The sequence below is a fragment of the Choristoneura fumiferana genome, chromosome 17 (assembly GCF_025370935.1).
Source record: "Choristoneura fumiferana chromosome 17, NRCan_CFum_1, whole genome shotgun sequence".
Taxonomy (NCBI): domain Eukaryota; kingdom Metazoa; phylum Arthropoda; class Insecta; order Lepidoptera; family Tortricidae; genus Choristoneura; species Choristoneura fumiferana.
This window is the reverse complement of record NC_133488.1, coordinates 608,775-633,406: the sequence shown is the minus strand read 5'-3', so window position 1 is coordinate 633,406 and position 24,632 is coordinate 608,775. Positions and strand designations below refer to the sequence as shown.

Genomic DNA, 24,632 nt, shown 5'->3' with positions numbered 1-24,632 from the left:
TTTGCAAAACCTTTTCAGGACGAACTACGTGATTAATATGATGCCTGTGCTTCGTTTTCTACACACACGATCAATTTTTAAAAAAAATACAATAAAACAGAACTAATGGTTGCAAGTAAGGTTCAAAATTGTTTAACCATCAACTTTATTCCCAGCTGGCTTCGCCAAGACCATCCATCTGTTCTACATCAACCGACTGCTCCGCATGTTCCCCCTCCTGGCTGCGGTGGTGCTTCTGCAGGCTTCCATCTTCAACCACGTCTCCGACGGTCCTTACTGGCAGAACGTTGCGTCGTCTGTTCAGAACTGCAGAAAGTACTGGTGGGCTGCGCTTTTACATGTGCAGAATTACGTCAATCCATCAAGAATTGTAAGTAATCAAGGTTCGGAAAAACGCCCATCGTTTTAGAACCTATGACTGAATCGAACAAATTCAACCACAGATCACTTACGTTACTTGACATTATTATAATATCGTCAAAAAGTCCTTTAGTATGCTTAACAGACTAGGTTTCTGAAACAAACTGAAACAAAGCATGTTTTAATTGTATTTGTCACTAATACTTTTCTTATTGATGACATCTAAATTCAGTTATACAACATGGTTTTTAATCGTAATAATGCACTAACTTCGGATTAACGGTTCGTTTATCTAATTAATTAATCATTAAGCACCGGCTTGAACAGGAAGTGACGATTATGAGTCATAAGTATTTTTTCTACTAGTACTTCTATGATTAGAGATAAACGTAACTAATCGCTTTTTACCTATTGTCCTCCTGAGCCCCCCGGTCCTCAATTGAGGACATAAAAAAATTGAACTTTACTTGATTGATGTTCAGTTCAAATTGTGAAAACAGAAATATTACATCGGGTCTCAGGAGGTTCTACCAGATCTTTTCTAACTGATTACTCGTACTATTTAGATCTTGCTTCTATAACTAATAATGTTTTTCATATTTTGAAAATTTCAAAAAATACCATAGAAACTGTTTAATTTTTAATTAAAATAAGCCCTTCTTTGTTCTCAGTGTCTCGGCCAGACTTGGTACCTCTCAGTGGACGTGCAACTCTACATCATTTGCCCGTTCATTCTTCTTTGTATGTTTGGCTCCCGTCGGGTCGCTTGGGCTAGCGTCGCCTTTATCACTCTACTGTCCCTCGTGTCTTCTTCTCTGTACAGCTTCTTGTTTAACTTCTCTGCTGCTCTTATTCATCCTAAGTAAGTGTCTGTTGTTCTTTATTTTCTCAATTTTGTTTAAATGTTTATTATGCTTGGCAATTTTATAATTTATGCCCAAATTTTACCTTTCTACCTAGTTTATAAATATTCGTAGTTTTGTTGTGCGTTTCGCAAACAATGGGTTGCTGTAATTTTTTTAACTATTACAAGTCACAGCAATTAAATACTAATGCTAACAAGATTATTGCTAGAAAGAAAGAAAGAAAGAAAGAAAATACATTTATTTAACGCCATAAAAAACAAACATAGAACAAATAAAGAAAGGTACCTTAAAAAATTTCCAATGTTACAAATGGCAAATATACCTACCATTATTCACATTATCAATGATATTATATAAGAGCTCTGGGAAAATGATTAAAATTAATTCATTTATACTTTTTTAGTCGCATTGGAGATCTACTGGATTACATGAAAACATACTACATGAACACACTTGCTCGAGCCCCCCCTTTCTTCGTCGGAATGGCCTACGGATACCTTTTGCACTTATGGAAGGACAAGGAAATCCGGATTCCTAGGGTACGTTACAAAAAATATGAATATAAGTGACATTATGTATAATTAAACTATCATAGTTTCCGTTACTTTACTGATCGTTCCAAATATAATTATGTTGCTTCTTGGAATTGAAATTACAACACGGTTTTTAGAAGTCACGAAGTCACTATCTCTAAGTATTCTCTTAGAACAATTCTTAGGGAAAAGATTTTCTCACGCTGACTGGTATACCTATATTCTTTATTTATGTACTTTTGTTAAAAATAATCCTGAATATTTTGCTAAAAAATCTGCCATGAAAAGCAATTTATGTAATCAGTACAAACATAATATAATTCTTTCAAGGGTAAAACAATTTATAAAAAAAGTACATTAAGCGCAATAAATGTATTAATAACATTCCCGTCAAACTTAAAACTCTGGAAGGCAATCAGTTTAGATACAAATTCATTTTTTTTTCGATTGTATGGCAAACGAGCAAGTGGGTCTCCTGATGGTAAGAGATCACCACCAAAATTGGCTAATACAGAAAGTGTTCTACAATTTAATATAATTTTTTGAATGATACGGTAGGAAAAGAATAATAATATTTTAAAAAAAAAGTTGTATTTAGTTGATAGAACCTATATTTATAGGTCTTGATGTAAATATTATAAATATTGTACGCCCACATTGCGTAACTGTTGGAACTATAATATTATGTCATCCTTTAGCCGCGTATCCATTAGAGCAGCCTCAGGCCGAGCACCGCGAGCCGAGCCATATTTTGTCGGTTTTTTGGCCGTGCTCAAAGGAGCCTCAGTCTGAACCGTGCCTTTGGCAGCGTCTCCACTTGCGCGGCCTCGGAGCGAGGCAGCCGCTCGGCCCGAGGCTGCCTCTAGTGGATACGCGGCTTTTGTACACAGTTTGACAATATATAAATTCTATTATATTCTAGTCTATTCTACCTATATACTAGATACTTAAGTCTCAACCACCTTGTTTGAAACTTGAAACGATTCACTGTTAATAACACACATACGTGTTACGAACGAGACTACCTTTAACAAGTTTTCAATGCACATGCACCATGGTTATATGGCACACGCGTGATATACCTAACTAAACCGTTTATTAGGAGCTAATAAAACTTTATCGCACTTAAGTGTTCAGTAGAATGTATGTCTCAACCATACTTTTTCCTCATCAGATCTACTCAGCCGTCCTCTGGGTCATTTCGTTCATCTTGATGGCTTTCTGCATTTTCTCGATCTACCCTGTCATGCAGTTGGAACATGAAGCTCAGGTGTTTGACAACTTGTTGAATGCATACATGAGGGCCATCTGGGCTCTTGGACTCGGTTGGCTGATCCTCGCTTGTGTTAAAGGCTATGGTGGTAAGTTTTTGTTTATAATTTCATTATGAATGGTATCTGATAATTTGAAATGACATTGCTTAAGGAACATTCATGTATTTATTTCAAAATCAAAAGGTTTTGACTGCTTGTTCTGACTCAATTATCGATTGTTCGTTATATTTCGCTCACGGATGAATCAGCTTTCATCACTGGTTTATCAATTCGTCCAAATCACACATTTTGCACGTGATGATAATCTTGCTAGTGAAAATAAACTGTAGTGTCATTGTCTTAAACATAATCCAATAATTACTCATTTTTATTATATTATACCTCTGTTGTAATCAGAAATGCAAAAAGATAAATTGCTTTCTCGGCTTTTTATATAGTTGTTTGTCTTTTATCCACAGGCCCGATCAACTGGTTCTTGTCCCTTAGCATCTGGAAACTACCCGCACGCATGTCCTTCGCCATGTACTTGCTTCACTTCCCCATCATCACCGTCGCCAACGGCAGCTGGGTCAAAAGCTACTACTTCACCAATGGAGACACAGTTAGTACCAACCTAATTAAGATTGTAACCTTTGGATTATATTTTAACTAAATTTTTTGGGTGATAAGACCCAAGGCCCACTCAGATTGCTGCACTGGCTCTTTCGCTGGCCTTGCCGCTAAGCAGCAGTGTTATTGCTGGTATGTACAGCGTGTAGAGTAAGATAACTGGTGAAATTAGTGGCACAAGGTATTTTATCTCTAGGCTGTTAAACTATCAGCAATCATCCTGGTGTTACATTATAAGTTCTCTTGGGTGGTTATTAATCGCAGTTTTTCCTTTAGTTTCTTTCTTTTCATACTAACAATTCTCCTTTTCTGTATTGCCAAAGACACTACTGCGAATAATCCTTTTTTTTTCAAAGTTTTTTTAAACTATCTACATGTAAAGATTCTATATTTCTTAAAAACCGTACACTGAAGTTGTTAAAGATGTTTTACGCTCTCCATGTGATTGTCAAATATTCTAGTGATGTTTTAAATTATATACGGAGTTTTTCATTGTTTTTTTTTTACAGCTGTACCGGTTTGGATCAGTTATCACATTCACATTCGTGTTTGCGTTCGTCCTGTCAATCTTAATCGACGCGCCTTTTTCCACACTTCAGAAACTACTGCTCGGAAAAGGTATACCATTCAGTTTAATTTTGCAACATAATATATAAAAAAAGAAATACTTATTATAAAGTAGTACTCGTAACTCGTCGAAGGGAAAAACTATAGAATTTCAGCATCGGTAAGTAAAAATCTCAATTTCGAGGTCATTTTCAGTATGTAATAAAGTAATTTACTGATAAGTTTTACCAATAAATAGTTTTGAAATTTGTTGCCTAAACATTTATCTTCATTCATTTCAACTTAAAATTAAATTACTTAATCTAGAACTTCTATCCAATATCGGGGTGAATCTAATTAAATACCTTTGGAATTTAACTACACACAAATACATACTTTTGAGGCAGCCTATGTCCAATAGCGGACGTCCTATGGCTGATATGATGACGAAGCTGAAGATGATGACATACTTAGACAAACATTGGTAATGGAAGTTTTTCTGCCCTCTATCTAATGCGCACGACTGCACAGAGCACTAAAGTTTTTCGCAAGATAACGATTTGTTTGTCCTACTCTAAATTTATCCCCGAGATTTTAAGCAACACTATCTGTTTTATTAATGTTTATAACGTTGCCTTTCGCTGCAGAAATCTCACGTTTATTATCATTTGTAATGACTTCATGCAATCATGAATATATAGATAGCAATTCGATAAACTTCGCTATTAGAAGCGGATTGCAATCAGAGATAATATTGTCAATTTAAAGAAAATCCACTTGATGATTGCACGATTGTTGTATTGACTTATGGAGTCAAGAGTATTATCGAGTAGCGCATTGATATCTCGAAGACATAAATATTAGTCAGTCGTTACTCGTAAATCATTTAATTACAGGACATAAATGTAAGGTGCTAACAAACTAGGTACCAATATTTTTAGAGATGGTGGCACTCGGCTCTTGGTTAACATCATTACTAATTACAAATGCAAAAGTAACTTTTTCTGTTTGTTCATAAGACAAAATAGCAGCAAAATCGAGGACGAGAGTTAGTTTGAATAAAACAAATATTTAAACAGTTTGCGTATTTATTTATCTTGAAAATTTGATTACCAATTTTTTATAAACATTTTTGTATCTACAATGTACTCGTATTATGCCTGTTTATGAAATAAACAAATATTCTATTATTAATAGATCGTTGATTGTCTATCTCACAAAACCTTTTAACTATCGCACTGGCCACTTTACTATATCTTCTAAAAAAAAACACTGATAATATTATACACTGAAAGTATAAAACACCTTATATCTATGTTTGGACAAAATTTTAAGTCTTTTTTTTTCTTTCTAAATTCATCGTTCATCCACCATTAGGTACCGCTCCGCTCATATTTCGTTTTGACAGAGAACATTTTTAAAAAAACAACCATTTTTATTTTTGTTTTCGGAAAATTAGATCGAACAATCGAAAATAACTTTTAATTCTGATTTAAAATTCAATTGTTTTGGTGTAATTTAATATCTCTTAAAATACCTAATTTTTTAACCACTACACGTATGAAGGTTCAGTCGAGTCCTTTAATAGGTCAACTTTTTAAACATAATTTGCAAAATTTACAGTCATAGGATGTATTATGTTTCCTTATAAACGGCTAGCTATGTACTTACCTAGATATTGAAGAAATCGAATGGCATAATATATCATTCATTAGTTGAGTAGTTGGTGTGCACAAATAACTCTCCATGGAGAGCTTTTTTGTATAAAGATCAAGAGAAAAGACTTTACCCCAGCAATGGGACAATAATTATATCTTTTTTGTCACCAGGAAAGAGACGAACACCTGTTAAAGCAGAATCTCAAGAAGTCATCGTAGAAAATAGAGCAAATGACACGAAAACGCGATTATAGAAATAGATGGTGTCAAATAGGAAACGAATTTGGAAATGTAATCTGATCAGGTTGATTTAGAAGCGTAAGTAGTTTGACATTGCGCTAGACCGGAAGTTGTGGAAGACAAATAACAATAGCAAGTAGAATAGGAAAGTAAGAAAATGACTAAGAATGGAAGGAAGAAGAATTTTATAAACTAGTTTGCTAATATCGTTCGGAACTCGAAACAAAAGATCGGTTTTCATTTTCTCTCTCATTTGAATCTTCAGGAAAATGAAGAAAACCGACGAGTCCGGAGCGTCATTAACATTCTAGTTGTACAGTCAAGGGCAAAGATATTGACACAGCCAAAGTTGCAAAAATATGTATACACGGCCTTTAATGTTAAGTGCATAAAGTTGCGTATACATATTTTTGTAACTTAGGCCGTGTCGATATCTTTGCCCTTGACTGTAGATACTGGGTGAAAACTTTACCGACATTGATCACGATTAACTTACGTCGGTCGTTTTATTGTACTTTCACGAAGACAGCAGCTCCTGGAACTGATCTCTTTAAAGTTAATTGTAGTATATTATTCAAGCTGCTTGAATAATTGTAATAGTTGGAGACACTTTTGCTTGATATAAAATTGGTGACGCCTTCAGTTTCTTCTAACTTTTATAATTAATCCTTTTATTAAACCTTTTTTTGTATTTATCACTGTTACTACCTAAAGGCAAATGCCAAAGTGATAGAAAAATACCAGACATTTATGAATAAGATTATGCTATAAGCCACATCTACATACTTCATTGGTTATTTGTTATCAAAAACTGGAAAAAAACACCGTTCCGATGACAATTTTCGATGCAAAATAATAAAAAAGATCATACACAGTTAGGTTACCATTGAAGCATTGTATTTCTAGTATAGTATAGTGTGTGTGTTTAGTATACTTGGATTATTTGCATATTATTACATTATAAGCAAAACTCCTAATACATAGATACGGAACAAGGCTAATTAGTTTTTGTCAGCAGTTCGTTTATTCAATGTAATCTTAGAGTTTTTGTTAAATTGCTACTACTCGTATTACCGTAAATAAGCGATCAAATAAGTTTTTGATAAAAATGTCATTATTAATACAAGCTTTTTTTGCTGTCTGTACTTTTCGTTGACTGTACTTGCATTGTCACCCAAACTACATTTGCATACCAAATTTCAAGTTGATGCCATTAACCGTTGAAGAGTTCCGTCCTGCGGAGACGATCCTAGCCGGAATACCAGGATGTCACTACCAGATTATTGTATTGTCACGCAATTTACATAAGTATACCAAATTTTAAAACAATTCGACTACCGCCCGCCCATACATAGATAGTTAGTATACTACGACCCCGCTATAGGGCCAGACACCTATAGATAGATTTACAAAGGGCTTAATCATAATCAGTCACTACGTATTTATTATAACTCTATTTTTGGTGAATGCAGTGTCACTTATTTTATGAAAAATATTAAAGTATTAGACAAAATTTGTCACTATTTCTTTAGTAATTTTTATGTTATTGGTTACATACATACGATACAAGATACATTGCAAGTTAAGTAATAGCTTTTAAAAAGTTAGTGTCGTTTAGTTTTTATTAATTGGTTTGGTTTTGGACCGGCGATATTTAGACTTACTTTACGAATAATGTAAATAAATATATGTTTGTTTGTAGGAATGATTTAATTTGACTTAAATATAAGCTTGACTGAGCGTGACTAAGTTGATTAATGTTGACGTTTGAAGTACGAGGTAATTTGGAATTAATTGTTGGAGGGGCTCGTTCGAATTAGCGACAAATTAATAAAGCTATTTAATTGAAACCTGCGTAATTTATTTAAAACACCCCTATAGATTTTATTAATTGAGAAGTCGATGAAATAAAGGTTTACATTAAAAAAAATATGGCAAAATAATTACTAGATAATAATTACATGTGTACTAGTGGCATTCAAAATTTACCATAGTTTTACGGTGAAACTTGGACACGCCCAATTAGAAAATGACTGGTATGTGTAGATTCCCAATCCACGCGTGGGAACTACGGAGCCAGCGCTTCTAAAAGTACGCCTGTGCTCAGTATCACGTATATATATAATGTCAGCGGCCGATCCTTACATTCGCTAGATCATTAAATTCCTAGGCATATCGTGAAATGGTGCCATTTCATGAATTGGCTAAGGGACATCCGCCATATCGTTCAAAACTCATTGCTTAACGATTAGCCTAGTGGCGTTTAGGCAGATCATGAAATTCCTAGGCTTATCATGCAACGCCGCCATATCGGTCCTGTCACTGTTCATAATTCATACTAACAACTCCTTGCTTCGCTCGTGGTACCTAATTTTTTCTTTTTTTCAGCATATGTAGAGCTAAGGATATCAACGAATGCGTTGCACTAATCGATCTGCCGTTTTGTTTATATGCCTGGCCAACTTCATGGCATATCATGAAACTAGCTTTTGCCCGCAAATTCGTCCGCGTGGAATAGTAACTTTGGGAAGTATTAAATTTATTTTTTTGTTCTTCCATCCATCCATCCATACATGTTCTTTGGTAAAACATAAATATTTTGCGGGTACCCACATTTTAGCAATACGACGTGTATTCTACCCTGCCAACACAAAAGGACTAATTCTTCATAGTTAACTCTTGAAACCTTACGTCCTTTGTTGTAAGTTAGGAGGGTAGTCCCGAAAGCTATGAAAAATCAAACTTCTAAGTTAAAGCAATCAAGAGCTACGAGCTAAGGTGTTTCCATAGGAATTGCCTTAACATAAAAAGGATTAGGTTTAGGTAGGGTTTTTCCGGCTGTCCAAAAAACTTGGAATTTTGCACAAAGGTAGATCTTTAGCACAGCAAATAAGAACAATATGAAAATCATAATCCCTCTGCTAACATCCCCTCGCAGGTAAAATTTTCAAAAACGCTTGAACAAATATCTATTTATGTCTTATAAGTGCCCAAATGCCAAGTTTCATAAAGAACCATCGACTTTTCTTCGACAATGATGATCTTCCATATAAACTTTCATCCCCTATTTCACCCCTCACAGGAAGATTTTAAAAAAACGCGCGAAAAAATATCTACTTATTTATCTCTTATCACGTGCCCAAATTGCAAGTTTAATAAAGATTCATTGATTATCTTCGACAGCGACGAACTTCCACCATATAAACTTTCATCCCCTATTTCAACCCTTTAAAGCCTTTTTTTCGCTATAAAAGATAGCCTATGTTCTTTCCCAAGGTCTATTCTATCTCTGTACCAAATATCATTAAAATCGGTTATGCGGTTTAGGCGTGAAAGCGTAACAGACAGACAGACAGACAGAGTTACTTTCACATTTATAATATTAGTAGGAAGTAGGACTAGCTTCTACCCGCGGCTTCGCACGCGTAAACTATTCGGTCTGGTAGTTGCAATGAAATTTTCGGGATTTTTACAAATTCCCCTGGAAATTTCCAAATTTATATAGTGGTTTTCATTGAGGTTGTGTTGTGAATAACTGTACAAAATTCAAGACGCTAAGCCCAGTGCTAAAATTTAAAAAAATTCCCTATCCTAATTCAAACATTCATCATTTATTCAGTAAATAGGCCGCAATGGGCACTTTTACACGTAATTTTTTTAAATACCAGCACTTTCGGAAAGACCATCATTGCCAAGAAGAATGCCGCAAGAAGCTTGGCAGAAAGTCATTTTTTCAAAAATAAAATAAGTACAAATAAAATACTTAAAAACTACAGTAAGTATACATTTAAGAAAACATTACAAAATAATAATAACAATAATACACGGATGTATGGGGTCCCTTAGTTACAAAACTATCCCGTGGAAATATCGGGATAAAAAGTAGCGTATGTGTTATTCCAGACGTCCGGCTACCTACACACCAAATTTCATGCCTCTAAGCCCAGTGGTTGTTATTTCGAGATTTTATCCCTATCCCGTGGGAATATCGGAATAAAAAGTAGCCTATGTGTTATTCCAGAGGTCCAGCTACCTACATCCAAATTTCATGGCTCTAAGCCCAGTGGTTGGTATTTCGAGATTTTATCCCTAGTTATCCCGTGGGAATATCGGGTCAAAAAGTCACTTAAATGTTATTCCAGATGTCCAGTTACCTAGGTACCAAATTTCATGACTCTAAGCCCAGCGGTTATTATTTCGAGATTTTATCCCTATCCCGTGAGAATATCGGAATAAATAGTAGCCTATGTGTTATTCCAGAGGTCCACCTACCTACTTACCAAATTTCATGGCTCTAAGCCCAGTGGTTGTTATTTCGAGATTTTATCCCAAGTTATCCCGTAAGAATATCGGGTCAAAAAGTCACTTAAGTGTTATTCCAGATGTCCAGTTACCTACATACCTAATTTCATGCCTCTAAGCCAGCGGTTGTTATTTTCGAGATTTTATCCCTATGCCGTGGGAATATCGGAATAAAAGTAGCCTATGTGTTATTCCAGAGGTCCAGCTACCTACATCCAAATTTCATGGCTCTAAGCCCAGTGGTTGGTATTTCGAGATTTTATCCCTAGTTATCCCGTGGGAATATCGGGTCAAAAAGTCACTTAAATGTTATTCCAGATGTCCAGTTACCTAGGTACCAAATTTCATGACTCTAAGCCCAGCGGTTATTATTTCGAGATTTTATCCCTATCCCGTGAGAATATCGGAATAAATAGTAGCCTATGTGTTATTCCAGAGGTCCAGCTACCTACATACCAAATTTCATGGCTCTAAGCCCAGTGGTTGTTATTTCGAGATTTTATCCCAAGTTATCCCGTAAGAATATCGGGTCAAAAAGTCACTTAAGTGTTATTCCAGATGTCCAGTTACCTACATACCAAATTTCATGACTCTAAGCCCAGCGGTTATTATTTCGAGATTTTATCCCTATCCGTGGGCATATCGGGATAAATAGTAGCCTATGTGTTATTCCAGAGGTTCAGCTACCTACACACTAAATTTCATGGCTCTAAGCCCAGCGGTTGTTATTTCAAGATTTTATCCCTAGGTATCCCGTGGGAATATCGAGTCAAAAAGTTACCTATGTGTTATTTCAGACATCCAACTACCTACATACCAAATTTCATGACTCTAAACCCAGCGGTTGTTATTTCGAGATTTTATCCCTATCCCGTGGGAATATCGGAATAAAAAGTAGCCTATGTGTTATTTAAGAGGTCCAGCTACTTACATACTAAATTTCATGGCTCAAAGCCCAGCGGTTGTTATTTCAAGATTTTATCCCTAGGTATCCCGTGGGAATATCGGGTCAAAAAGTCACCTATGTTTTATTCCAGACGTCCAACTACCTACATACCAAATTTCATGACTCTAAGCCTAGCGGTTGTTATTTCGAGATTTTATCCCTATCCCGTGGGAATATCGGGATAAAAAGTATCCTATGTTTTAATCCAGATTATAAACTAACTTTCCGCCAAAATTCATCAAAATCCGTCTAGCCGTTTAAGCGTGAAAAAGTAACAAACATACTCACTCACTCACTCACTCACTCACTCACTCACTCACTCACAACTTTCACATTTATATATTAGTAGGATATATGGATATAATATATAATATAATAATATTGAAGTATGGATTTCACGATATGCCTAGGAATTTCGTGATCTGGCGGATTTTACGATCGGCCGCCGACATAGAATGGGATGATGATGATATTATGGACTCTGTCTGCCATAAACTGTTTTTTTTATTCTTGGTAAGGGGTCCCGACTGTTTGAACTTTAAATAAGCTACTTAACAGAGTTCTAGACCACTAGACTTATTTTCTTCCTTTTAGTTTTTAAGACAGTCGGGTTTTTTGTTTTTTTAAGTTCAATTCCATTGGTAATGCCATATTTGCCAATGGTGATGGGTTTTACGAGCCAAAGCCACTGAAACGTTACTGCGTAATTAAACAAAGTTGTCTTCAAATGTGATTCTATTTGTATGCGGGGAAATTTACCACATGACTGTTTGTTTATTGACTAAATGATAAATATCACATGCGTAAGCGTAAGCATGTGAAAAATGTACGAGTATAACATTAGAAAGTGTTTGTGCTATTTTTACAGCATACACATGATGTTAAGAAAATCCTGTACCTACTATAATTTAACTCGCATTAAGGCTCTCTTCTTTAACTTAAGAGTTATACGTTTGTCGATGCCTCCTCTGAGCCATCCTCTTGACCTCTTGATACGACGCGACTCCGACTTTATCCTTTAACTCAGGGATGGGGAAATAGATTTAGAGATGAGCACAATAATCACAACATTTCCGCGGGCCAGGGAGCATTTATTGAATAATTTTTATTCCTATCAAGTAACAAAAAAAAAAATCATGTAGGTATCTATAATAAATTTATTGTTTTGATGTGCTGGGTCGGTGTGAAAGATTACTTGAAGTAACTCGTAAATAACCTAACCAAGACAAAGTTGGAAAACCCCCGACTTTGTCGCTTCAAAGTTCAATATCTCAAAAAACGCTGAATCGATTTTAATAAAACATGGCTAAGAACCATCGCTAGAAAATATGTTTTCAAATAAAACACAACCCGCATTCAAATCGGTCCACCCGTTTAAGAGCTAGACAGACAGACACACAGTCATACAGACACACATAGCGGTCAAACTTATAACACCCCTCTTTTTGCGTTGGGGGTTATAAACACTTGAGATGACGAGATGAACTTATATGATCCTTGATGATGATGATTAGTTTTGATCGCGGGCCGGATTAAATCTTCCCGCGGGCCGCTATTTCCCCATCCCAGCCTTAACTGACCAATATAGCTGCGCCTAGGTCGACCTCCTCCTCTCGTCCTCTCGGTCTTTCCTTCCAGAATTGTTTTGAAGAAGCCGTCGTGTCATATCAAAATATCCGATTATATTCCCGCGTCTAGCAACTACAGTATTCAGGATTGTACTCCGTTCTCCAACCATTCTCAAGGCTTCCTCATTGGTTTCCTTTTCATCCAACTTATGCCTTTCATTCTCTTCCAGCACCACATTTCAAAAGCTTCCAGTCTTGCCCTATCCTTCTGCGTGAGTGTCCACGTTTCACATCCATAAAGAGCAATATTAAGGATACATTACTAATACGATACAAGTGGAAAAACATTGAAATACGAAAAAAAGTATTGTATGGAGATAAGCTGTTGTCTTGTGTCTTAACTTTCACGCAAAACTTAATTATTATATTTTACAATTAAAACACCTACTTTTCTTCAATCGTATTAGTAATCAGTAGCCTTATTTTAGTTTAAATTATAATATGAGATTTTTTTAACGCTATGTATAACAATTGGTCCAATGTTTTAAGCGTAAAGGATTGCCAAAAAAATAGAATTACTTTCGTATTTATAATAGTATGAACACATACTGGCAGAGTTAGACACATAGTGACATTATACAATTATTTATAACTCAACCTCGCACGATAAGTTGGTGTTACAGTGTTTAAAATAACTTCGAAAACAATATTTATTATATCCTCACAATCGCTCTTTAGTGCAAACAGAAATTCCTACGTCTTGTTAGTTCGAAGTAACGACATGATATAAATACTCAGATGTCTTATGTTTTTAACAGCTATTATGAACATTAACGTTGAATGTTGTCTACTCTTACATCAGCTGCGCTCGCCAACCTCCATGCAATGCGTAGCGAGTATTGGCAACTCCCTCTCTTAAACCTCAAATAACTGGAGGTCAATGGGGGAGGAATATGTCCAACAGTGTACGTCCTACACTTGATATGATAATAACATTAACTTTTGCTAGACAAAGAGAAAATACAGATCACACTGCACTAAATTTGTTATTTTTATACGTAAGAAAGTGGATTAGGTACAAACGCTCGCCGGGCTTTTTCACGCTTTTATTATGGTCTACTCTATTTGCTTTAGAATCAATCGGCGTAAATTCATTTGCTACAATGATTTACTTGCTATAAATTCAAATTGTATACAAATTATTCTTCTAATTTCTCTAACTATTTTAGTCATATGCTCTAAACTTATTTTCTATAGGTACTTTCATTTTTTATAATACGGTATTTGACTATTTTGTATATGTTTTATAAATTAAAACTACACAATGCCTGTTATCGAATAGAAAATCAATTTCTAAGCTACCTTTACAAATAACAAAGTCATAAAGGTTTGAAATTCAAGATTAGACAGAGAAAGACATACTGGCATGTGACGTCACACGCCAGTACCGCCATACTTGCTGCATAGAGAAAAGCGTTTGAGAAAGAGACAGGTATATAGATTTTTCAAAAATCACTATAAATCCATTTTCAACCGATTTAAATTTTCTCTTCGCTAAACACTATCTGTATATCTATATTATCATAATAATATTAAGAAATGGCAAAATCAGGAGTTGTCAAATACCGTATATGAGATAAATTAATTTATAAACAAACAAATAATATATACAATAATTTATCAGAAATAAATAAAAAAAGAACTTACTCTAATCCTAAAAATCTATAATTTACAAATATCACCCAAGTCGCTGCAATTGGGCAGGGTGCCCATAAGCCTGACTGCGTTTCCTCGTTGTATGGTAATGCCAATACGTTGACCGCGGAAGGAGCCAGCCTTATGGTCGCCACTTGAACGGGCAAGCTTCTTTAAAAAAAAAAAATAGTGTTTTTGCTTTGCGACCCCACGGACCAAGCGTTTCAACAGCAAAGGCCGCAAATATGAAATTATTTGCCAGATTCTCATATTCACCGCATTCTGCTGTTTCGGCCGTTGCAGCCGCCGCACCAGCCTTCAATGATGTCTTAGCAAGATGAGACGGCGCCAATGTGTCCACACATGTGGCGTCCCAAATAAGCGGCCGTCCCATTTGCCAAGGAACAAGCGTCATTCCGTCAGGTCTCTTGCCATCATCACGAGCCAATCCAACCGGCTCCAATATTCATATTATCCTCTAAATTTGTCTAACTGAATCCTCTAATTTTCTTTACTATTTTAGCCGAATGCTCTGAACTTATTTATATATCTTAATTTGTCATTCCTATCCTCGAAGTTATTTGTCGTTAGCTTTTGTTACATTAATTCTTCTCGTATATTTTTGTTTCTTTTTTGCTTCAAGTCTCTATCAAATTATTTTAAGGTGGCGTCACACCAACTTGACCACCGAGAATCCTCATAATCACTTGGGCATGCGCCAGTGGTGACATGTGGTTGAATAATAAAAAATAATTAAATTAAATCAAGTTCAATAATAAAAAAAAACAATAAATTAAAATCAATAAGTCAAAATTGAATTAAAATAAAATTTACGTAAGATAAATAAATTTTAGGAAGCCGTGGTGGCCTAGTGGTTTGACCTATCGCCTCACATGCAGAGGTTCGTGGGTTCAAACCCCGGCTCGCACCTCTGAGTTTTCCGAAATTCATGTGCGGAATTTGAACATTTGAAATTTACCACGAGCTTTGCGGTGAAGGAAAACATCGTGAGGAAACCTTCACAAAGCGTTTGAAGTTCCCAATCCGCACTGGGCCCGCGTGGGAACTATGGCCCAAGCCCTGTTACCCTGGGAGGAGGCCTGTGCCCAGCAGTGGAACGTATATAAGCTGGAATGGTAAATAAATTTGTCGTCCTTATAGTACGCGTTGAAAGTGAAGGAGAAATTTTTTAAAGGTCATTGATTCGTTCTCGGCGGCTTCACAGGTCAAACGAGTCAATTAAAGATAACTTATATTTATCTTAGCGAACTATTTATAGTTTACCGGAAGGTTATATAATCATTAAAGTGTTAGTAAGAATTAACTTATTTACTTATGTCAGTCACACCTATCGTCAAAATTGTAGAACAATTAATACTTAACCCTAAAGAGTGTCGTGTATGGTTGGTTTTTGATTGGGGTTTTTATTTATTTATAACAAAGGTATTAGTGTGTATTTGTGTGGTGATGTTCATTCTGTTGCGTGTTGTGAAGGTGGAAGGAACATGGTGGAAGTGGAGAAGAATCGACTTGGAAAGGGCTCGGTGGGCGTGGCTATAGAACGTAATGTATTTCATATTTAACTAACTACCGGTGGAATCGTTTACGTAGAAATTAATTATAAATTCGCCCCTATTAGGCACAATTTCAATTTTGAAGATAGGTACAATAAAACTCAATAATGTTCAAATTAAATTTCAAATCATTTATTCATTGAATAGGCCGCAAATGGGCACTTTCACTTATTTTTTTAAACTGCCAGCACTTTCGGAAAGGCCATCATTGCCAAGAGGAAACATCAAATTAACTAAATAAACTTAAAATACCACCAAAGCAACTAGCTAAGAACCACCATTCAAAGTAAATCGCATTCACATAAGAAAAATTGTATCGTTTGAAAGCTTCAGTGCCACAGGCTGACAGACAATTAGTATCAAACTTACCTAACATCCTCTCTTTGATAACCTAACCAACAAAAAGCTGGAACACCCCCACCACTTTGTCACTTAAAAGTTCAATATCCCAAAAACGGCTGAATCCATTTTAATATAACATGTCTAAGAACTATCGCTAGAAACCCTGCTTTGAAATAAAAAACCGCATTCAAATCGGTCTACCCGTTTAAGAGCTACGGTGCCACATACAGACAGACAGACAGACACACATAGCGGTCAAACTTATAACACCCCTCTTTTTGCGTCTTGGGTTAAAAAAAATACATGTAAAAGAGCCCTTCGCGACCTACTTCCAGAATAAACGACTTAAATTTGAATTCGCTTCGGGGGTTTGTACAGTATGTTATGTTGACGACTTTGTGCTTGTTTTTCAGACTACGGTATTGGTGTTCGCCACATCCAGATGGGTTCAATGTGTGTGTGCATGATAGCTCTCTTCATCGCGCGTGGCAGCATGGCCGTGGCAGTGCTGGCCATGACTGACGAAAGCCGCAGGAACGATACTAGCATTAAGGTAACCTTCGATATGCCTATGCATTTGACGAACGAATAGCCAAACGGTTAAATAAACTGGCTACGAAGCTTAAGGTCTCGGGTTTGATCCTCGGTCGGGGCAGATGTTTATTTGAAAAATACGAATGTTCGTTCACCGGTCCTGGACGTTTAATAGGGATGTTGACACCATTAAAAAATAATTCGAAGACACGACTCCAGTAAAAAAACGCTTTATTTTAGCCCTGATAACCAAATTATTTTCGATTAACTGCAAAATTAGATAAATAGTTAGTTGATTGAGTTGGCGAACAAGTGACGTCATATGTGGCTATTTCCATTCAAACTCTATAGGAGAATTGTGTTTTGACAGTGTAACGTTGCACTTACATTCATTACTCTTATTACTACAAAAGGGTAAAAGAACGTTGTATTTTATTGTTTATTAACAATAAATAATAATAATAAAACACTTATAATCTAAACCAAAAACTTAGAACTAAATAAAATACTATTATACATATTAAAACTTAAATAACTTAACTTAAATAAATCTAACTAGAATTATAAAATAACAACACTTAACAATATTAACTAAATCGACACAACGTTAACACTTGTCTACGCGAATATAAACCACTTAGTGGCGTGATCCAGACAGACGCGCTGATTGGCTAAAGCGCGCCTTTTGTTACTCTAAATGATGAATTCCGATGCGCCCGCGCTGGGGCACTTACGAGCTATCTCCTTGTTGCGACAAACCTGTGCCGGCTGCGTTCACTAGTTCCGCTACGTGTCGTCTTACGCGCTGTCACAAGCATACATTTATTAAATCTTTTATTTAATTTATTCGTCCTTCCGACGTATCTGTAAATTTTACTCGTGAAGTAAAATCATATAAGTGTCGTCTCGCACCCCAATAGGGTAAGTGTTGAACAAGTATTATAATCAGTGCTTAGCTATAAGTTAGTGCTCATTTTAAACACTAGGTTGTGCTTAACATTATTTAATTCCATTCGATACCGCTTCCGTAAATAAATTGTTACAGTGATTGTACACCGCTTCAATTAGAAGCGGAATTTGCATTAATAAATAAATAAGTGTTACCGTTATAGTGCACGGAACATTCTACGCTTAGCTGTAGCTGCTAGTTAGTGCTTAAACCTGTTCTGGACGTAATAAGCTAGCCTTTCTATTTTTATTATTGCATAGCAGCTTATTTACCTACCCTCTTTTGTTTAATAAAAAGAATATATAAAATCGTAATTCTGCTTAATCTTTTTCCTGGACATTGTAACTCCGTTCTGATAGTGAACACCGCTACACCAACTGCTTTCGGCTTCTCATTGTTAGGCACATATCATCAGGGGGTTCACTATCAGCGGAGGAGCTCACATAGATTTTAACCGGTGGACGTTCATCCACAGGGTGCTACTTTACGGGTACAAATAAATCCCGGATTCGTCGCTTATCTGCGAAAACACGCTTCACCTGCTGCTCCCCGAGCCGTACCACATCAGCACACTCCACCGACCGCTGCCTTCACCACCACTCAGGGGAGTACCGATCTACGGCGGCAAAACCAGTCGGGCATAGACTCCCACGACCTTATTTTATTAATAAATATTTTCTTTACTTGTTGTTGACTTCGGTTGTTTTTATTTATAAACATAAACCACGTCCTGGGCCCGAACGTCACACTGGCGCCTCAAACGTGGTTTTAGTAAGGTCTGGTTTTGCTCCGTAGAAGTAGTTGTGTGTTTGTGTTTGTTTTATTTTTGTGTGAAACGTTATTTTTTTTTTATTTTTGGTTGCCTGCAACTTAAGTGTACGCTTGTATTTTTTTTTATAATAATTTTTTTTCCATAAAATATTCTCAGAAATATTGTGTCAAAATTTTATTGATTGTAATCGTAAACATTTAAAATATAAACACTCTGTACGTGCTAACTGCGACTTAAGCACAAAACCGGTTACTCGAGTTACAATCGCGTACAAAAGTGTTAAGTTTATTTAATATTTATTAATTGTGAACTAATCTTATAAAGTGTTACACATAAGTTGCAATTGTTTTAACGCTTGTTTTTTTTGTTTTGGTGATTGTTGTTTTTTATTTTTATTTTGCTTTATTTCATCAACCATAACGTTATTTGTAGTCTGCTTTGTAACAGAACGGAGTAGATTAGTTAATCTTGTTCAACACTTTCTTCATTGCGGTGCATTCAATTGTTTAATTAATTATTCGCGAAATATTATTATTATTACTTCAATTATTAGTAAATTAGTATGGCACATCCAGTCAAATTTTTATCGTTGCAAAAATCAGAGTTGGAGTATGAAGTGCAAATTAGGGGCAGTACTCCTGCTGCTACTGTCCAGGACTTACGGAAGCAAATTGCCAAATTAGGCCCTCTATTTCCTTCCGAGGACATATTGGAAAGTTCCCTTGATGTAAATGATGACTTAAGGGGCATTACTGACGTACTCGCTAAAGTCAAATCTTTTCTTGACTCTCCTTTGGACAGAAATGCATTACTGCGCGTTCAGAATTATTTACATCACCTTTATCACCGACTTAATCGGCTGATTATTGATGCCAAGACGCATAATGCACATGAAACCTGTGTAAAGGAGTTTCAAACACTGTACGACCGTTTTAATTCCGTTAAGGACACCACTGTCGTTGATAGGCTAATTGCTCCTGTTGATACTAATTCAACTGAGCAGCAGTCAGCTGTGCCGCCTTTAAATATTAATGTGTCTTGCGACCGTGGCGTAGTTGGTGAGCTCACCAGAATTAGGTTTGACGGAAAGTCGTGCGTGCGCTCTTTTATTCAGCGCATTAATGAATTTAGCAAAGCCAGGAATATCTCTTCATCTAAGCTGCTTTCATTTGCTACAGAGATCTTTACTGGTGACGCGTTGCATTGGTACCGTGGTATCCAAGACCAAGATCAGGTGTTGGATTGGGATTCATTGGTTGCGCGTCTTAGGAAAGACTTTGATCAAGCAGGTTATGACTATCGGCTGCTCTCGGAGATACGTGCCAGGACTCAGGGTGAATCAGAAAATATAACCATTTATTTGTCGATAATGTCAGGGTTGTTCGCGCGTCTATCAGAGACGTTACCTAGCAAGGATAAATTAGAAATATTGCTACATAACATTAGGCCATGCTACGCGAGCACTTTAGCTTCAGCCACAGATATTCCTGATATTGACACCTTGAGATCCTTATGCCGTAACTACGAGAACATTCAGGCACGTCTTGCTGGTTTTCGTGAACCTCCTAAAAGAACATCTGATACCATGGCGCCAGAATTTGCATACAGTGGTCATTCATCACATAAGGCAAATAATTCAAATATCAATTATGGTAATAATTTCTATAATAATAATTACAATAAAAATAAATCTTATCTTAACAACAACAATACAAATAAAACTAGTAGCCCCAATCAAAATTATACACAAAATCCATACAATAACAATTACAATAAAAATAAATCTTATCCTAACAACAACTTTAATGCTAATAAAATCGGTAATAATAGTAAATATGTACATGCAATGCACACCCCCGGTCCTAAGCCATTATTTTGTCCTCGATGTCGTGATAGCACCCATAATTTACGTCAGTGTAAGGCTAACAAGGACAAAATATTTTGTTTCGTCTGTGGTCACGAAGGTGTCAAAACTCCACAATGCCCCAATTGTAATAAAAATAACCCAGGTCCATCAAAAAACTAGTAGACCTGCAGAATTGTGAAAATCATAGTAAGTTCGATAGCGAAGATTGGGCTAAATGGCTGCAAACTATAAAATTTTATTTTAATTCCTATAAAATCAATACAATTCTGCAGAAACAAACTCTAAACGATCCTCGGCCGTATGCGTCTATTAAAATTTACAATATATCTCTGTCAGGTCTTCTTGATTCTGGCTCAGCCGTCACTATCGTAGGCAATAATATGCATCGCAGCCTAGAACAACACGGCCTAGCAGTTCAAAAAGAACAGCCTATCACAGTCACAGCTGCAGGAGGACAATTAATGACAAGCATTGGCTATATGAATCTGCCTGTAAAATTTGAAGACACTTTTCATGTCATTAAAGCTTTTGTTGTGCCGGATATTGACATAGATCTCGTATTAGGTATCGACTTTTGGCACAAATTTAATATTTTTCCCAATCACCTTACTGGTATTACTTTTTCTAATATGAGCGTTTCTAACGCTAGTCTTGATATGGACCGCTGCTCTTTTATACAGGCTTATGACCATTTAAATATCTCAGAAAGATCACTAGCAGATAACATAATTGCTCAATTTCGTGATATCTCTGCCGAATCCAAGGGTTTAGGTGAAACTAAGTTGATCACTCACCGAATTGATACTGGAGACGCCCTACCTATTCGACAACGCTATTATCGTATGTCCCCTGAAAAACAGCGCATTCTTGTCGAACAGGTGGACGAGATGCTAGGTCTCGACGTAATCGAGCCATGTGAAAGCGCTTGGTCGTCGCCGGTACTAATTGTTACCAAGAAAAATGGTCAACCTCGTTTTTGCCTCGATAGCCGGAAGCTAAACTCCGTAACAAAACGCGACGCCTACAGTTTGCCCTACGTGTCCGAAATTTTGGACAACCTTCGTGATGCTCGCTACCTCTCTAGCATAGATTTGTCCAAGGCGTTTTGGCAAATTCCCATAGCTTCCGAAGATCGAGACAAGACGGCGTTCTACGTTCCAGGACGGGGCACGTTTCGTTTTAAGCGTACCGCGTTCGGACTTACCAACGCACCTGCAACTCAACAGAGATTGGTTGACCTGCTTTTTAGGGAATTCGATCTCAAAGTCTTCGCGTATCTCGATGACATTATTATCGTCTCGAACGACTTCAATTCCCACGTCTCCCTTTTACTCCGCGTGATGGAGAAATTAAAGCAGGCCAACCTCACTATCAACCTAGAAAAATGCCAATTTTTTCGAAGTCAGCTTAAGTACTTGGGCTATGTTGTTGACAGTTGTGGACTTCGTACCGATCCAGAAAAAGTGCAAGCAATTCTTGATTACCCGACACCTACTTGTCGCAAAGATATCAAGCGCTTTCTCGGGACCGCTACATGGTATCGTCGTTTCGTCCCCAACTTCAGCACTATAGCAGGCCCTCTTAATAAGTTGACTTCGAATAAAAAAGGTGGACCACCGTTTGTCTGGTCTTCGGAGGCCGATGCTGCATTCCAGAAACTTAAAGAATGCTTGGTTTCTGCTCCTGTTCTTTCCTGCCCTGATTACGACAAGCCATTCGAGGTGCACACCGATGCCAGTAACTACGGTGTGGGTGCTATGCTCACCCAGATCGTAGGCGGTAAGGAGCACCCAATAGCTTACATGAGCAAGTCGTTGTCAGCAGCAGAGAAGAATTACAGCATCACAGAGCGTGAAACGTTGGCAGTTGTCATAGCTTTGGAGCATTGGCGGTGTTATTTAGAGAACGGAAAGCCTTTCACTGTCTATACAGATCATAGTGCGCTAAAATGGTTCCTGTCTCTAAATAACCCGACCGGTAGACTGGCTCGCTGGGGTGTGAGATTGTCCGCGTTTCATTTCGAACTGAAACATCGCCGCGGAGTTGACAATGTCATCCCAGATGCCCTTTCAAGAGCGGTTCCAGTTAGTGCGATAAGTACTTCAAACTACTTCTCAAAAACTACTGATCCGTGGTATAAAAATATTTACAATTCTTGTCTGACAAAACCCCAAAATTTTCCAAATTTTTTAATCAAAAACAACTCTCTTTACAAACTATCAAAAAACAAACACGACTTGACTGACTTAACTTCAGAATTTTCTTGGAAAGAGGTTGTTCCGTGTGAGCTACGTGACCAGGTGATCAGCGAGAATCACGCCGAGCCTACAGCCGGACATCTTGGCGTTTTTAAAACGTATCGTCGTCTTGCGTTGAGATACTTCTGGCCAGGCATGCACCAAGACGTCGTAAATTTCGTTGGTTCATGTTCCAAATGTCTTTCTTACAAAGCACAGAACCACCAAGTCTTAGGTGAAATGGGACGCCCTAAGCATTGTAGCCGCCCATTTCAAACAATTTCAATTGACCTCATGGGTCCCTTACCAGTAACTAGAAAGCAAAACAGCTACATTCTAGTCGTAACTTGCTGTTTTTCCAAATTTTGTTTAATTACACCTTTGCGAGCTGCTACTTCCACTGCCGTGTGTAAATATCTAGAGGATTCAGTGTTCCTCGTGCATGGAACACCTCAGACCATATTTTTAGACAACGGTAGCCAGTTTATCAGTAAAGTCACGGATAATTTTTTTAAACATTACAACGTTCCAAATATCTTTTTCACACCAAAATATACGCCGCAAATCAACGTCGTAGAACGCTACAATCGCACAATTATTACCTGCCTGTCAACTTATGTCGACGATGACCATAGGACTTGGGACACTTTCATTCCAAAGGTACAGTTCGCCATTAACAATTCGGTGAATGAGGCGACTGGTTTTACTCCTTCATTCTTGGTATACGGCAGAGAGATCGTAACCTGTGGCACACATTATGTAGATAATGACTTGGGCGATGACGTATTGTTCCTCCCACGTGACATCTATGCTGAAAATCTGGGTTGTCTTTCTGAGATATTTAACAAAGTTCAGGCAAAATTATGGCATGCTCATACCAAAAACACGGCTCATTACAATCTTCGTCGAAAGCCCATGGAATTTAAAGTTGGTGACATTGTAATGAAACGTGCGTATGTGCTGAGCAATAAAGACAAGTATTTTAGCAAGAAACTAGCACCTAAGTACATAAAATGTCGCATTGTAGAAAAGAAGTCTCCATTAGTCTATGTGCTAGAAGACATGTCAAGAAAAATATTGGCAAGTGGCACATAAAAGATTTAAAATTAATTGGCCTAAATAAATAAACATAAATAGCATGAAACGTGTCGTACCTTACCCCTACTCACATTTTACCATCTAGTATTAAACATTTTCGTACGGGTCACTATTCAATTAAATATAATAATAGTAACCTCAATAATTGTCTGGTCGCGTTAGGAACCTTTAATATGGTTACTATAGCTAAATTGTGTGCGTGAAGTATGAAAGATTGAAGTTTAAATGGATAAATACGTAAATTTAACTTAAAATGCGGATTTTATTTCTTTATACATAATAAAATCCTTTTGTGACGCGCGGGGTAATGTAACGTTGCACTTACATTCATTACTCTTATTACTACAAAAGGGTAAAAGAACGTTGTATTTTATTGTTTATTAACAATAAATAATAATAATAAAACACTTATAATCTAAACCAAAAACTTAGAACTAAAAAAATACTATTATACATATTAAAACTTAAATAACTTAACTTAAATAAATCTAACTAGAATTATAAAATAACAACACTTAACAATATTAACTAAATCGACACAACGTTAACACTTGTCTACGCGAATATAAACCACTTAGTGGCGTGATCCAGACAGACGCGCGCTGATTGGCTAAAGCGCGCCTTTTGTTACTCTAAATGATGAATTTCGATGCGCCCGCGCT

The 24,632-nt window shown here is 36.7% G+C and overlaps 1 protein-coding gene and 1 long non-coding RNA gene across 2 annotated transcripts; both read left to right on the top strand.

The window, feature by feature from the left end:
- The first annotated feature begins 105 nt into the window (after nt 1-105).
- Nucleotides 106-6,888, top strand: LOC141437089 (O-acyltransferase like protein-like). Its single transcript, XM_074100314.1, has 8 exons — nt 106-115; nt 156-370; nt 1,032-1,222; nt 1,630-1,765; nt 2,934-3,120; nt 3,492-3,634; nt 4,152-4,260; nt 6,018-6,888. The coding sequence occupies exons 1-8, from the start codon at nt 106-108 to the stop codon at nt 6,098-6,100; spliced, it is 1,074 nt and encodes a 357-aa protein (XP_073956415.1). The 3' UTR covers nt 6,101-6,888.
- Nucleotides 6,889-17,425: 10,537 nt separating this feature from the next.
- LOC141437027 (uncharacterized) lies at nt 17,426-18,690 on the top strand. The gene is made up of 2 exons (XR_012452359.1): nt 17,426-17,968; nt 18,472-18,690. It is a non-coding gene; the product is annotated as an uncharacterized lncRNA (long non-coding RNA).
- Nucleotides 18,691-24,632: the final 5,942 nt, after the last annotated feature.

Bases quoted from the DNA above. Each gene is read 5' to 3' on its own strand.
- LOC141437089 (XM_074100314.1), top strand. The intron at 3,635-4,151 runs GTTAGTACCAAC...TTTTTTTTACAG, and splicing joins ACTTCACCAATGGAGACACA to CTGTACCGGTTTGGATCAGT. The intron at 4,261-6,017 runs GTATACCATTCA...TTTTGTCACCAG, and splicing joins GAAACTACTGCTCGGAAAAG to GAAAGAGACGAACACCTGTT.